A 13,459-nucleotide genomic window follows, 5' to 3' on the forward strand; every position below is an offset into this window, starting at 1 on the left:
TCATTACAGTATCACTTTAAAGTGTGTATTACTGCAACATTATTGCTTATAAAAAAACGGCTTACCAAGAGGAGGATCCATGTTTTTGAATACTATAGTCGCTTTCTTTCTTTTTGCCATTTTCGATAGAGAAGGTGGGAAATACTTTCTTGGTCATCAAACGTTCCTTCATTTTCTAAGGCATCATTCATCTTAAACAGTTCCTTATCTCTGGCTTTATCTTAGTTTGGTATACATTCTCCACCTTAGCTTAACACAATTTGATTATTCTTATTACACTCTTGTCCCCTACACCGGTATGAAAAATACCGGAGTTTTTTGTAGAAATACTCAATAAGTAAACTAATTCATTTAACAAAAAACGCACAATTGACATGGTCATGGATGATTCTTTTAATGGTTTCTGTCACTGGTATGCTAAGTATAATTTTGAACATAATTTAATCAATTCATTTTCTACTTAATAACGCTGATTGCTAGACCGTCCATGGTTACTTTCACAACACACACATATCTATTCCTATATCATGTAATTTCAATTAACCTGGGCTCTCATTTACTGGATTGTAAGTGCAGTTTAATCACTAGCTGTACATATCTCATAGCATGCTCAATACGTTATACTAGAAAATAAGACTTCTTTTTCAATGCATTTGAAATGCGCACTACAAATGTAGCTCAGATTGTTGATAATTTTGTACTCTTACATTTTCTATTTTCAATACTTTGTTTAGCTTCTCACTACATGATGAATAAAGAATGCCACTTGCAGTCTGTATATGTATCAATATTCTCACGTCAAAACACAAGTGCGCAGAATCTCGATACACGAGCTCTCCTTAAGTTTGACTCTCTCTCTCTTGTGCTTGTTTTCTCCTGGTGGATCTCTGCTCGTTTATACACATGTTTATTCTCTTTCTTAACATGTCTGTGTCTCTCTTCAAATTGTTTTCAGTTCTTATGGAGTTTTGGTTTATTGTGTTTTAATCTTCTATCTAAACACTCGTCCAGAAATAGACTTTCACTGTATTAAGAATATCCAAGATTGTTCACATGCAAACCATTATTTAATACCAAGGCTATTGTTGATTTGTAGAAATGATTTCTTAAACAGTGTTATAAATGAGTGATTTGCCAATTGCTGCATACCACTCAAGTATTGTATACACTACGTATACACTATGTATAAATTGTTGTATTTCAAAATATATAATATAAATTAATGTATATATATATATATATATATATATATATGATATAAATATACATGAATATATATACATATATACATCATTGATAGAAGCTTACATTTTTCTATAAATATTGAGCATTTGTGTCGCATATTCCTAAATTTTATTTAAAAAAATAAAAAAAACAGCATTATAAAATAAAGCATTTTGACCTCGTATGGATTTCTTCGAAAACGAATGGATTTCTTAGGTAACCCCATAAGAATTGTGCATAACAATACAAGTTCCGCCATAATCGCTAGTTTAACGGCAAATTTTGATTTAAAGCTAACAATACACAGTGGGCAATGGCCATACAAACGTCGGGATGAAAATCAATTCCTCAAGCTATTACAGTTTTTCTTTATTCAATACAATTGCTCTTACTATACAGGGCAGTCCTATACACATTACACTATTGCATCAACAACAGCATCAACAACAATTGTAAGCAATTAAAACAAAGGCGGAATAGTTTTTACTAAAATGTTTTTTTTTAAGTATTACGCGCTAAAAAAGCCGAGTGTACAGTTAGTTTAAAAAAGAACTGATTCTTATTTTGCGACCTTTTTTAAACTATTTTTCTTCTGTTCAGCTTTGTTTTTATGCCTGTTCGTTTCAAATACCCTGACAGATAGTAGGATACTAGAGGTGTATGGCTCCTACAACAACACATGTCAAAATCGCTCGCGCTATTTTCAAAAAAAAAGTTGAATAATTTTCGGAAACATAGATGGTCGCAGCTAATGTCAACGACATAGCGTAGGGAAAATGTTGATCTTTCCTATGACGATTTCATACAACTCACAAATAAAATCGAGTCGAATCACAAAAAAAAATCACTCTCCAAAATGTAATTATCCAAAAATTTGGCAGTGATGTTTCGTTTTCAATCATTTATAAACTTTTTTTTTATAAAGACAAAAAAAAAACTTTTCCAATGACACATCGTAAATAGCCAGCTCGTACTTTATAGCTGATTTGGGGCTGTTTAACAAAAAATCGTTGCGATATCGTACTTTGTGGGTGGTTAAGATAGATGGTACTTTGTAGAACTATGGAGCTTTTTAACAAGCACATGGTACTCTCAAGAACCTTGTGGCTGATTAGCCTGATGTGTATGCTTCACGATGGAACTTGAAGGCTTGTTAAGAAAGCGTACCGAACTTGGTGGAACTTTATAGCTTTTTAATGCATGACATCGGTACAAGGTGGCTCTTGTCAAATTGTCAAAGACTGACGCCGTTAATCATCTCATTGCTGCTGCACAAGTTAGATTAGTTCTTTGAAGAAGGGATTTTGAGGGAAGTGATTGTGATTGTACAGTAAATTGTGATACATTTCGTGTAATTTATGAATAGTAAGGATTTAAAAATATACACATGTACACATACAAAACAAATCCTGTTGTTTATTTCATGATGACGCTTGTTTGAAAATAAAACATAAAGAAAAATAATTCCCAGCACCGTAGCATAAGGAAGCTGCTTAGGCGCTATTTAGAAGGGCCATTTGGAACTTTGATGCTGTTTATCTACTGCAAAAGGCGAATTCAAGCAGCGATCTTTTGCATGCCAGAAATGGGTTGCTTAAGCAATTTTGCCTATTTGGGATTGATTATCAAAATCTAACCATCATATACCAAAACACAGTAAAACGTCGATTATCCGGGTACGGATTAACCGATCTCTCCAACGGCAAATTTGTCGAGCAGCTCGTCGAGCTGCCCGTCCCTGGCTCCGCCTCATACCCCTCGCCTGAGCGCGCTGTCGAAGGTTTGGATGTGTTGGTGCGTCAGACGGCCAATCGCTGTCAGCCGTCGTCCGTGCTTTTTCCCTCTATAGCGCTATCTCTTTCTCGCCTGTGGTCAATGCTCGCGAGCTGTTGTGGCGCCTAAAAATGCCGTTAACAAACATTGCGGCGATGAAGTTGCATTTTCACAAATCAAACCAAAAAAGCGCAATGAGTTTAATCGATGCAATGTAAAAATGATTACGGAATCGCTCGCGCACGAAGGAGGGTTTGCTGTGCAATGCGCAGAACCCTAATTCGCTCTAACACGTTTCTAACACTAAGCTTTTGCTTTCGTCTGTTGTGGATTACATAGATATGCTAAGCATCCTGCGCATGGTTGTGAGTGTGCGTGCGTATGCAAAACTGTCACCAAATGTAATTTCTTCCGGAATGTTATGATCCATCGGTCAAAGAAAGGAAGGTGTTCATGAAAGGCGGAAAGACGAATTGAGGCCCCTGAGGAGGGGGTACTGACATACAGCTGTTGGAAGATTGAACAGTATACTTAAAATGCCAGCGGATTGGGGGGGGGGGAGGGTGGCCATGGGACCCCTACGATCATCGGTCACAGGCCCTAAAATTGCTGTCGCCATGGGGGGAGGGGAGGTGCAAATGGTTCTCCAGCCACGGAGCCCTAACGACCATCTTTCCCGGGGCCTTTGTCGCTAATAATCTGTCCACTTGTAGACATACGGCATACTACAGACTAGAAATCTTCGGCGATCGCCTAGTCCGCCTACCGTTAGATCCACCGCTGGTTCATGACGGTGTTTTTTTTATCGTGGAGGTGCATCCTTCCCCCTGCCTGCTGCGTATGCACCGGGCAGGAGATAGTGTGGCAGTATGCAAGTTAGGCAGCACACTGGATAGGAGCGGGCCCGCGGCACCGCCATCATTCCAGACATCTGCATGCCCGTCGTGGGTTCTAATCGCGTATGAACCGTCCGCCGTAGGAAGGGCTGACTATCCGGCTACGTGGTACTCAAGTCCTGAAAAGACCGGCATGATCGCGTAGGCCATTACGCCAATAATAAGAATAATAATAAGAAGAAGAACTTACCATAGCAGTTCACACTCGGGGATGGTTTTTGTTTTGACTTTGGTGCTGCCGGGTCTACCGCTGTGGGGCGACAAATGCACGGAATGCACTCGACCAAAACATGAACCTACCCATCCGAGCCCATTCCAAGGCATTGCCGGTCAATCGGCGTTATGATAACTACTCCAAACCAACAAGCCATCAGATTCTGGACGGACAGGTGCAGCACCATACGCGCACCGTAATAAACAAATCCAGAATCCTCTTTTGTAGGGATTCAATTCAAAATGTTGTTTCCACTTGCGTCCGTTAGCTGAATTAGAAATAAATGTACAATATATCACACGCACGTTTGCTTAGATCGTGTGTCTTTTTAATACCCCCAACAGCAGAGCCGATCGCAAAGATGTCAATACCAATGGTTGTGTTGTCTGTCAGGTAGCGAGATCGAAAATGCGTGGACGTTGTAGCCGCAGCGGATGAAAATGTACGCATTAGAATAAAATAGTTTTGGGGTTTCCAAACGCACGCACACACACACACACACAAACACGCGCGCGCAAACTCACACACAAACACGCGCGCGCAAGCTCGCACACACACACACACACACACACACACACACATGCATGAACGCGCGCACGCCAGCACGCACGCACACACACACGCACGTACGCGCGTCCGCGAGCATGAAAGCGCGCACGCCAGCACGCACCCACGAAAGCGCGCTCGCGAGCACGCACCCCCGAAGTCGCGCAAGCACGCACTCCCCGCTGGCCAGCGCAGAATTTGGTACATTTTCTGCGCTGGAAACTGCTCGAATTTGCGCAGCGGGGCGTGGAGCCCTCGCGTGCCCTCGCAAATCGCTGTCAATTGCATGGCGGGAACTCTCCGTAGTACAATGGAAGTGAGTGAATTGGTGACGGGTCGTTCACCTGACGGTGACGTGCAACATGTAGATATATCCTCCGTAAACGGGTCTAATCCGCTAGCGAACTTTACCACTACATTGAATGAATATCCGTATCTCCGCGCGCCTCACAACGATCGTCCGACCAGTGCTTCTTAATAGGATGAGGTTAAGATTCATGCGCGTGTTTCACAAGCAGCATCGTGTGCCCATCAAATGGGCAAGATAAGGATTCTAAATCCTTTACATAACGTTAACAATTCACCCGGAAAATGCGGCATTAAGTGCTGTTCGGACGGGTGATGTATACCGTTCGGATCCACCTGCGATAAACGCAACCTCTCGGAATGGTGAAGCATCCAGTGCTCATCAACCCGCCGTGAAGTGGCCTAATGAACCACGTGTACCGCTAACAACAAATAACGCTCAACTTGGCGAGATGAGCTTATATAATTCACGTGAGCCGCTTGTAGAATACAATGCAATTCGGACAGCGCAACCAGTTGAGGTTAGCCTCCGGGAACCACATAAACAGCACGCAGCTTATGCTGCTGCATGGGCATCAAGTGCTGCTCAGCATGATTATCTCATGTATCCCGATCTACGAGCCAGTCGCGGAGGTTACCAGCATCATCCGATATCAGGAAACTATCGACCGAGCGAAATAATATTTACGGATAATAGCGCTGTTTATCATGAACAACAGTTATGGTTGATACCACGAGGACAAGCAGCGTCCTGCATTTTTCGACCTGATGAAACAAATCCGGGAATGAGTGCACCTCTACCAAGCACGCATCATCAGGACCCTGATGCGTCGGTTACCTTCTGGACCGATGTACCGAATGCTGATCCCCGTGGACAAGTTAACACTCGGGACGCGTATACGGCTAACGGGGCGTCAAACGCTCAGCGACCGAGTGAGTATCCTTTGTACACAAATCTAAGTGCGCCTCGCGCACATGAACTACTTTTATTTTTAGATCGATGTGAAGTGCCTTTGGGCATACTACAGAACGAGGTGCGAAGAATCGATGAGCGCTGCAAACAGTTTCGAACCAAGCAGAGATTGCACTGGAGGAGCGATGCGATGCAAGCAGGAAGAAAAGGAACGTTTTCTTCAAGCTCACGGAACCATGAGGTCGGTTTCGTGCTAGCGAAATGATACTCAGCATGGCGAGGAACACACACACATCCAGGATACAGTTTCAGTGGTCATCCTGTCCTTAATCAAAACAAGCAGTTTGCGCGCCACTCCACCAGTGGTGCCAGGAACAAGCAAGCTTTCCGGCAACCCTAAACAATTCGAACGGCATGTGCGATAACTTAATAGATTGATCGCGATTTGAATATCGAACAGAGAGAAAGGATTAGAACAGGTATGACCGACGTGAAAACAAGCAAATAGGATGTGGATAGGAATGACACCAGAACAGCCATAAGGAAAGTGAATTCGATAATTCACTTTAGGGGAGAATGTTGCGACGAGTCTGGCAACACTGACTATCCGGTGTAAAATTACAATATTGATAACGCGTATTGATGACTGCCCAGTGTAAAATAGGCCGTACGGATAACTGATAATGCACGGATAAGGCGAAGTTTCGAAAAGAGGGTGTACGGAAAGAAACAGAGCGCGGTGGTCTTTTTCTATTCTAACCGTACGACGAGACAGAAGTTTTTTTACTGTACACCACCGTTAGTCAAGCTTTCGAGAATAAATATATAGTAAAGAGGTCTGAAAAGTCGTCGCGTTTGTGTTGACTGTTGCTCAACGCAACAGCTGGTATAGGGAGGTTGTGTTTAACACAATCAGGAACGAGGTCATGTAATGTAGAACGATTTGACAAGTATCCAAAAGTTCGTTACAGGCAGTTCGACATCTAAGAGCCCTTTTCGATTCAAATTTTAATTGTGATAAAAATGATAAATCGGTCTGGTGATCTCAAGAAAATTCAACAGGTTGGCTGATAAGTCCCCAGTCAGACACATAGATGGCGCCGCTAGTATTAAATGCATTTTTTTATATAGTACCAGCCTTCAAATGATTCGTGTCAAAATTTGACGTCTGTATGTCAATTAGTTTGTGAGACAGAGCGTCTTTTGTCAAGCAACTTTTGTGTTGTGTTGTTCCACCAAGACAAAGCACCGTGCCACAAGTCATTGAGAACGATGGCAAAAAATCATGAATTGGGCATCCTTTTGAGGTTTGAGAACAAGAAAAAGTCGCTGGGAGCCAGATCTGGAGAATACGGTGGGTGGGGAAGCAATTCGAAGCCCAATTCATGAATTTTTGCCATCGTTCTCAATGACTTGTGGCACGGTGCGTTGTCTTGGTGGAACAACAAAACAACATAAGTTGCTTGACAAAAGACGCTCTGTCTCACAAACTAATTGACATACAGACGTCAAATTTTGACACGAATCATTTGAAGGTTGGTACTATATAAAAATAATATGCATTTAATACTAGCGGCGCCATCTATGTGTCAGACCGGAGACTTATCAGCCAACCTGTTATATTCAAATTTCACTTGCTTCTGTAAAAATGGTTCACATTGAAATTTAGTATTTAAACAAGCGTATCGCTATTCTAGTTCTAGCGATGCATAAATTCAATGTGAAACCATATAACAGTACAGAGGTATGGAAAAAGCTCTCAAAGCGAGGAAAGCGGCTCCACTAATTGGGTATCCCACCAACAGATGGTGTCACTAACTTTTTTTTCTATTTTTAGAATGCATGAGCCGTTTGCCGTCTGCTAAACGAAGTCTTACTATATTCCGTTTAGGCAGAGTGCTTGAGTCGTTAAGAACCCGTTTAGTGGAGTTGTGGCACTTGGGTTACTACAACCATAGCAGGATAGTCAATACTACATCGAGGGCACGGTCTTTTCGGGGCTTGAACCCACGACAGGCATGTTGTTAAGTCGTACGAGTTGACGATTTTACCACCAGACCGGCATTTACCACTGGTTCAGGGGTTGATAAATATCGAAACAGAGTTTTGAATGAAATATTTAATTGCAAAACAGGTATATTTTGCACAATTTCGATTCTACATGCTTTATGAAAGTTAGTTAAATTAAAAAAGAGCATTTTTTTTTCAAAATATTAAAATATTAGCTGTCAAATTTAGAGAAATCGAGTTTTGCAATTTTGCGTATATGGAGTATTGCGTACTGCGGATAATTGTCGTACAGTCTGAGCTTACTGGTTGAACTTCGATTCACTGCCAACTAGGAATATGTGCTTTTTAGTTGACACGTTTTTTCATACAAAAAAAATCTGAGCCTTTTCTCAGCAAGCCATGAGATGTTTGTGAATGTTTCTTACTATAGAGCGTTCAACTAAAAAGCGTTCAACTATTGAATGCTGGCTGTATTTCATTAACGTTTAGTTTGATTAATGCAGAGGCTTCTTATTATCTAGCATTTGCGAAACAAATTTGACCACAGTTATATGCATCGTTTTACCACTGTATGCCGAACGGCCCTTATTTCGTATGACTTATACGCTGAACATAAATGAAGTATTTGTTTTAATTTAGAAAGCGAAAGGTGATGTATAAATACAAACCTACAATGAGCAATGATAGCTCGACCTTCTCTCTAAAGATAAATACTATAGTTTTAATTGAAACAAACAATCACTGGGTTTGAATCAAATATTAATCATAATTTTCAAGTTCCACCGGATTTTTTTCGTGAGTGTTAATACATTGAATATAGCTTTACAATTATATCAGCTTTGCAATCAGCTTTACAATTACTATATAATTTGAATTTTCAACATATACATTTATATTACTCTTACTTACTTGTCTATTTAATATTTCAGCCAATTTTGAAAGATTGATGGATTTAAATTTTATTAATTATTATTACCATAACACTCTGCCACAGAAAATGTTAGCAATCATTTCAGAGGATTTTTGAAACTTCGTAGAATCACTTTAAATCCGTAGAGCGATCAGAAATCACGCGTTTTTTCTGTTATTAAAAAAATGCGCATGCGCTAACCGCTTTACTTTCATTGCCTCGCTGTGGGGCCCGGGTTAATCGAAACACTCTACCACCGATTGCCGCAGCACTTTTCCCGCTGTACTTGCATACATATTGTTACCGGTTAAAAATAGAGCTGCCTTTGGTAAGTTACTTAATGTAATTCCGGAAAATACAAGAGAGAGTGATACACGACTGATTCTTACCTAAGTATAACTGAACTAACAATAAAACACCATTTATCGCACGTGATAAAATTTTCGATTGAACTGTTCAATGATCAACGAATAAAAAAAGAACTCTAATTATCGGTCGAAACACAACACTTGTTCGTAGAACAACTTGCCATGTGGCATTGTTGAATTTTCGTTAAATGCGATATGGGGAGACCAACATTAAGAACAAAAATGTACTGCGCAAGTGCCAGATATTGCACACTGACATTGCTTATTTGAGGACACAATAAACATTTCATTTCACTGTTCATCCATCCTCAACATATTTACCTAAAAAATTTAAGTAAGTACAGTATAAAAAAGTAAATAATTAAATTTATCGCAAAGACTTGGATTAGTTGCCATTCAATTAGATTTTAACAACCGTGGGTCCTCGAGAAACACTTTTACAGGGTTTCGAGTCATATAATGGAATAGTTCAATCGGCTTAGAGAATGTTTCAAGCCGGCATTGGATGATTTTGCAATCATATAATTGAGTGTTGCAACCAGTGTTGTAAACTGTTGACATTATTTTTTGACGTTCGCAGTACTGGCTACTGGTCAAAATCAAGGATAATATATTTAGAAGGTTGATTTTTATCGCTTTTGCTGGGTGACATTGTGGGGGACATCTGTCACTCTGCATACAAATTTCATTACCCCGCACCAGCCCTCCCCGATTTTTATACCGGAGCCACCGGAAGAGATATGTCAAGTCGAGAAATGTCATTTTGCTCTGAACAACTTCACCTTGTCATTTATAACACCTTGGGTCAAAATCATTTTTCGTACATCACCGTATTAATACACGATGCGCAGTCTCAGATTGCGCATATATTCGTTTTATCAAAACATAACCGTAGCAATAGACGATGCGCAATCTCAGATTGCGCATATATCTATCTGTCAAACGGGTCGGTTTGATATATTTATCTGTCAAAAAATATATATATATCTCGGACATATAATCTTGAAAATTTATGCGCAATCTTGGCGCAATCTGAAAATGTATGGAAATGACGTTTATAGCTCAGGGTTGGCTACGCGAAATGACTTATGTTTTGATAAAACGAATATATGCGCAATCTGAGATTGCGCATCGTGTATTAATACGGTAAGTCATTTCGCGAATCTCAGATTGCGCATATATTTATCTGTCAAACGGGTCGGTTTGATATATTTATCTGTCAAAAAATTTTATATACCTCGGACATATAATCTTGAAAATTTATGCGCAATCTTGGCGCAGTCTGAAAATGTATGGAAATGACGTTTATAGCTCAGGGTTGGCTACGCGAAATGACTTATGTTTTGATAAAACGAATATATGCGCAATCTGAGACTGCGCATCGTGTATTAATACGGTCACCGTAGCAATAGACGATGCGCAATCTCAGATTGCGCATATATTTATCTGTCAAACGGATCGGTTTGATATATTTATCTGTCAAAAAATATTTATATATCTCGGACATATAATCTTGAAAATTTATGCGCAATCTTGGCGCAATCTGAAAATGTATGGAAATGACGTTTATAGCTCAGGGTTGGCTACGCGAAATGACATATGTTTTGATAAAACGAATATATGCGCAATCTGAGATTGCGCATCGTGTATTAATACGGTCACATTCACTGTTACCATGACACGTCTGTTGTCGGACGGCCTGTCAAATTTGTATACGGGATTTGACAGATAACGTCGGGCGACGAAATCGCACGTCCGACGTTATCTGTCAAATCCCATATAAATCTCGTCCGATAAACTCGCATCCGATGAGCGTTGCCACGGGCCTTACCGTCAGTGTCTTTGCGATGACATGACTGTAAACAAATGTAGTTTGAATGTCAATTGACATTCATCTTGTGAATCCAGAACTGCTTGGTGCCTTTACCGATCGTAAGTGACTGAACAATAAAATATTTCAACTTGGCCAGTGCGAAAATCAGTGTCTTCTTGCTGGTATACACGAATTTAAAGAAAAAATGTTAGGCCGCAAATACACGACGCGCGTTTCCGCGCCCGCGGAAACGCGTATAACAATCCAGCCATAGAAATGAAATGTCATTCGAACGCGCTACCGCGGAAACGCAGAGATGCTCAGCTGGATATCTCTGCGGAACTGTTATACGCGTTTGAACGCGCCCGCGGAAACGCGCGTCGTGTATTTGCGGCCTTACAAAGGAGAAGGCGATGTAGTGCACTCGAAAATGAAAGTCAAATGAATGTCGCCAAAAAATGTCGTCGAATCAAACGACATTTTTTGACATGACTGTAGAATGAAAGAGTGAAAACTGAATGCGAAGCTTCAAATCGTGTCAAAGTAGGCAATTTCATGTCAAAGACCGTCACCGCTAACAACACTGGTTGCAACCGAGATGTGGAATTTTGCAAGTGTATGCTACAGTAAGTTTTCGCTAACTTGACGCGTTTTAACAGAAATGCTTTTTAACTGGATGTTTGCTGGATGGATCCTGGTTAAAAATCACTTAAACGTCAAACGTAAAGGCCGCGCCCAAATGACAATGGGACCCCCTAAAAATTGGCCAAAAAAATGTCAAATTTTTGACAGGATCGGATTTTGGATCGGATTGAATAGAAAATCCGATCTTCTCAGAGGTGAGCGAATCAGTAGTGGTAAAGCCATGGTGAGTAGCCAGTGAATTATCGAAAAAAAACCAAATCTCACGCCTTTCAATGCGCGTTTTTCTTTCGTGTGGTCATGGCTGCATATACGTCATATCTGCTGTACCAGCGGTGTTGTGTTGTGTGGTAATGTGTGTCGGTGTGAATTATGTGCCGCGTGCAAGGATAATGTATTTAGAAGGTTGATTTTTATCGCTTTTGCTGGGCGACATTGTGGGGGACATCTGTCACTCTCTGCATACAAATTTCACTACCCCGCACCAGCCCTCCCCGATTTTTATACCGGAGCCACCGGAAGAGATATGTCAAGTCGAGAAATGTCATTTTGCTCTGAACAACTTCACCTTGTCATTTATAACACCTTGGCCGCGTGCAAGGACCGTAAAGATATCATGTCAAGTTATAAGCCCGTTTTGACAGCTAGGTGGAAGAAGAATCGACGAAGAAAACTGACAGTTAGTTTTCCGCTTTTGGCGAACGCGTCAAGTTCTCGAAGGAAAATTTATATTTTAAATCACGGACTGTGTTCTAATAAACTAAAATATTTACCCAAATTGATCTCCACCAAATATTGACCATGCAAAACGTAAACAATCCATCAATACATATACAAGCGGAAAACCATCTGTCAAAATCGGAGCTCAGGGGCAAGGTGTATGGATATTAGGAGGTGAAGTGCTTCAGAGGAAATTGACATTTCACGACTTGACATAACAACCCAAGTGACATTTGCTCGAAATTGTTTTCCCATATCTGCTCGATTAGTACTCGATACGCTTAAAATTGTGAATTTGTGTGTGATCAAGTGTGTTCCAAGCGCCAAGACTTGGTGTGTTGGTAAATTAGACTTGCTTCTATCGATTGACGATGCCATCGAGCTCATTTTACACACATAGCTTAGATTTTTGATGAAAAACTAAAGCTAATTTTGTGTGACGTTATTTTATATAAAATCAATATTATTTAAGTAAAAAATGGCTACCTGACCAATTATAACGATAGGAAACATCATTTTCGAGTGAATCTAGAAGAAAACAACGAAAAAGCCGCATCACAGTTGATTTTAAAGGCCTTTTTCTAAATTCCCTTAAACTGGTGCAGTTTAAGGGAAGTTTAAGGCTCCAGTTTAAGGGAATTTGCTCGAATTCCCGATTTTTCGTGCTCGAAAATGTCACTTGGGAATACTGGGGGCTCCGGTATTAAAATCGGGGAGGGCTGGAGGGGGGTACAGAAAATTGTATGCGATTTGACATAACAATACTCAATGATGGCGCCCGGAAAACGCGCTAACAATTCACCTCCTTAATAAACACTCCTTGCTCAAGGGAGGGGGGGGGGGGGGGGGTTGGGGGATCGCCAAAAGCGCTATAACTACGCCTCATTATACATTCCACCTTGGCCGCGTGTGGAAGTTCCTGGTGGAAAGTGGATGGAAGGGAGAATTGTATAAACTTTCAGTGCTGCAAAACGCCAACGAAAATGCTCACCAACGAAAACAATGAACATATCCATGGTAGTTTGATGCTCATTGCTGATAGTCAATAAAAGTGCGCCATGACATGCTGAACACGACATGTGAATTCTTGAGTCCAACGCGATACTCTGACTGACAATCTTAGG

General features: G+C 40.7%; 1 protein-coding gene across 9 annotated transcripts in view; it reads right to left on the minus strand.

The window, feature by feature from the left end:
- LOC120954745 (muscle calcium channel subunit alpha-1-like) overlaps positions 1 to 776 on the minus strand; it is a 53,814-nt gene extending 53,038 nt beyond the window's left edge. For 4 of the 9 annotated variants that reach the window (XM_049610041.1, XM_049610042.1, XM_049610040.1 and 1 more), the window contains exon 1: positions 66 to 534. In XM_049610041.1, the coding sequence (XP_049465998.1) occupies positions 66 to 120 (55 nt within the window). In that variant the 5' untranslated portion in view covers positions 121 to 534. Of the gene's footprint in view, positions 1 to 65; positions 537 to 707 lie in introns of those variants that run through there. The other 5 variants (XR_007452695.1, XR_007452694.1, XM_049610043.1 and 2 more) reach the window with 3 other exon arrangements.
- Between the last annotated feature and the right edge of the window lie 12,683 nt (positions 777 to 13,459).

Source organism: Anopheles coluzzii, chromosome 3 (assembly GCF_943734685.1).
Source record: "Anopheles coluzzii chromosome 3, AcolN3, whole genome shotgun sequence".
Lineage (NCBI taxonomy): Eukaryota > Metazoa > Arthropoda > Insecta > Diptera > Culicidae > Anopheles > Anopheles coluzzii.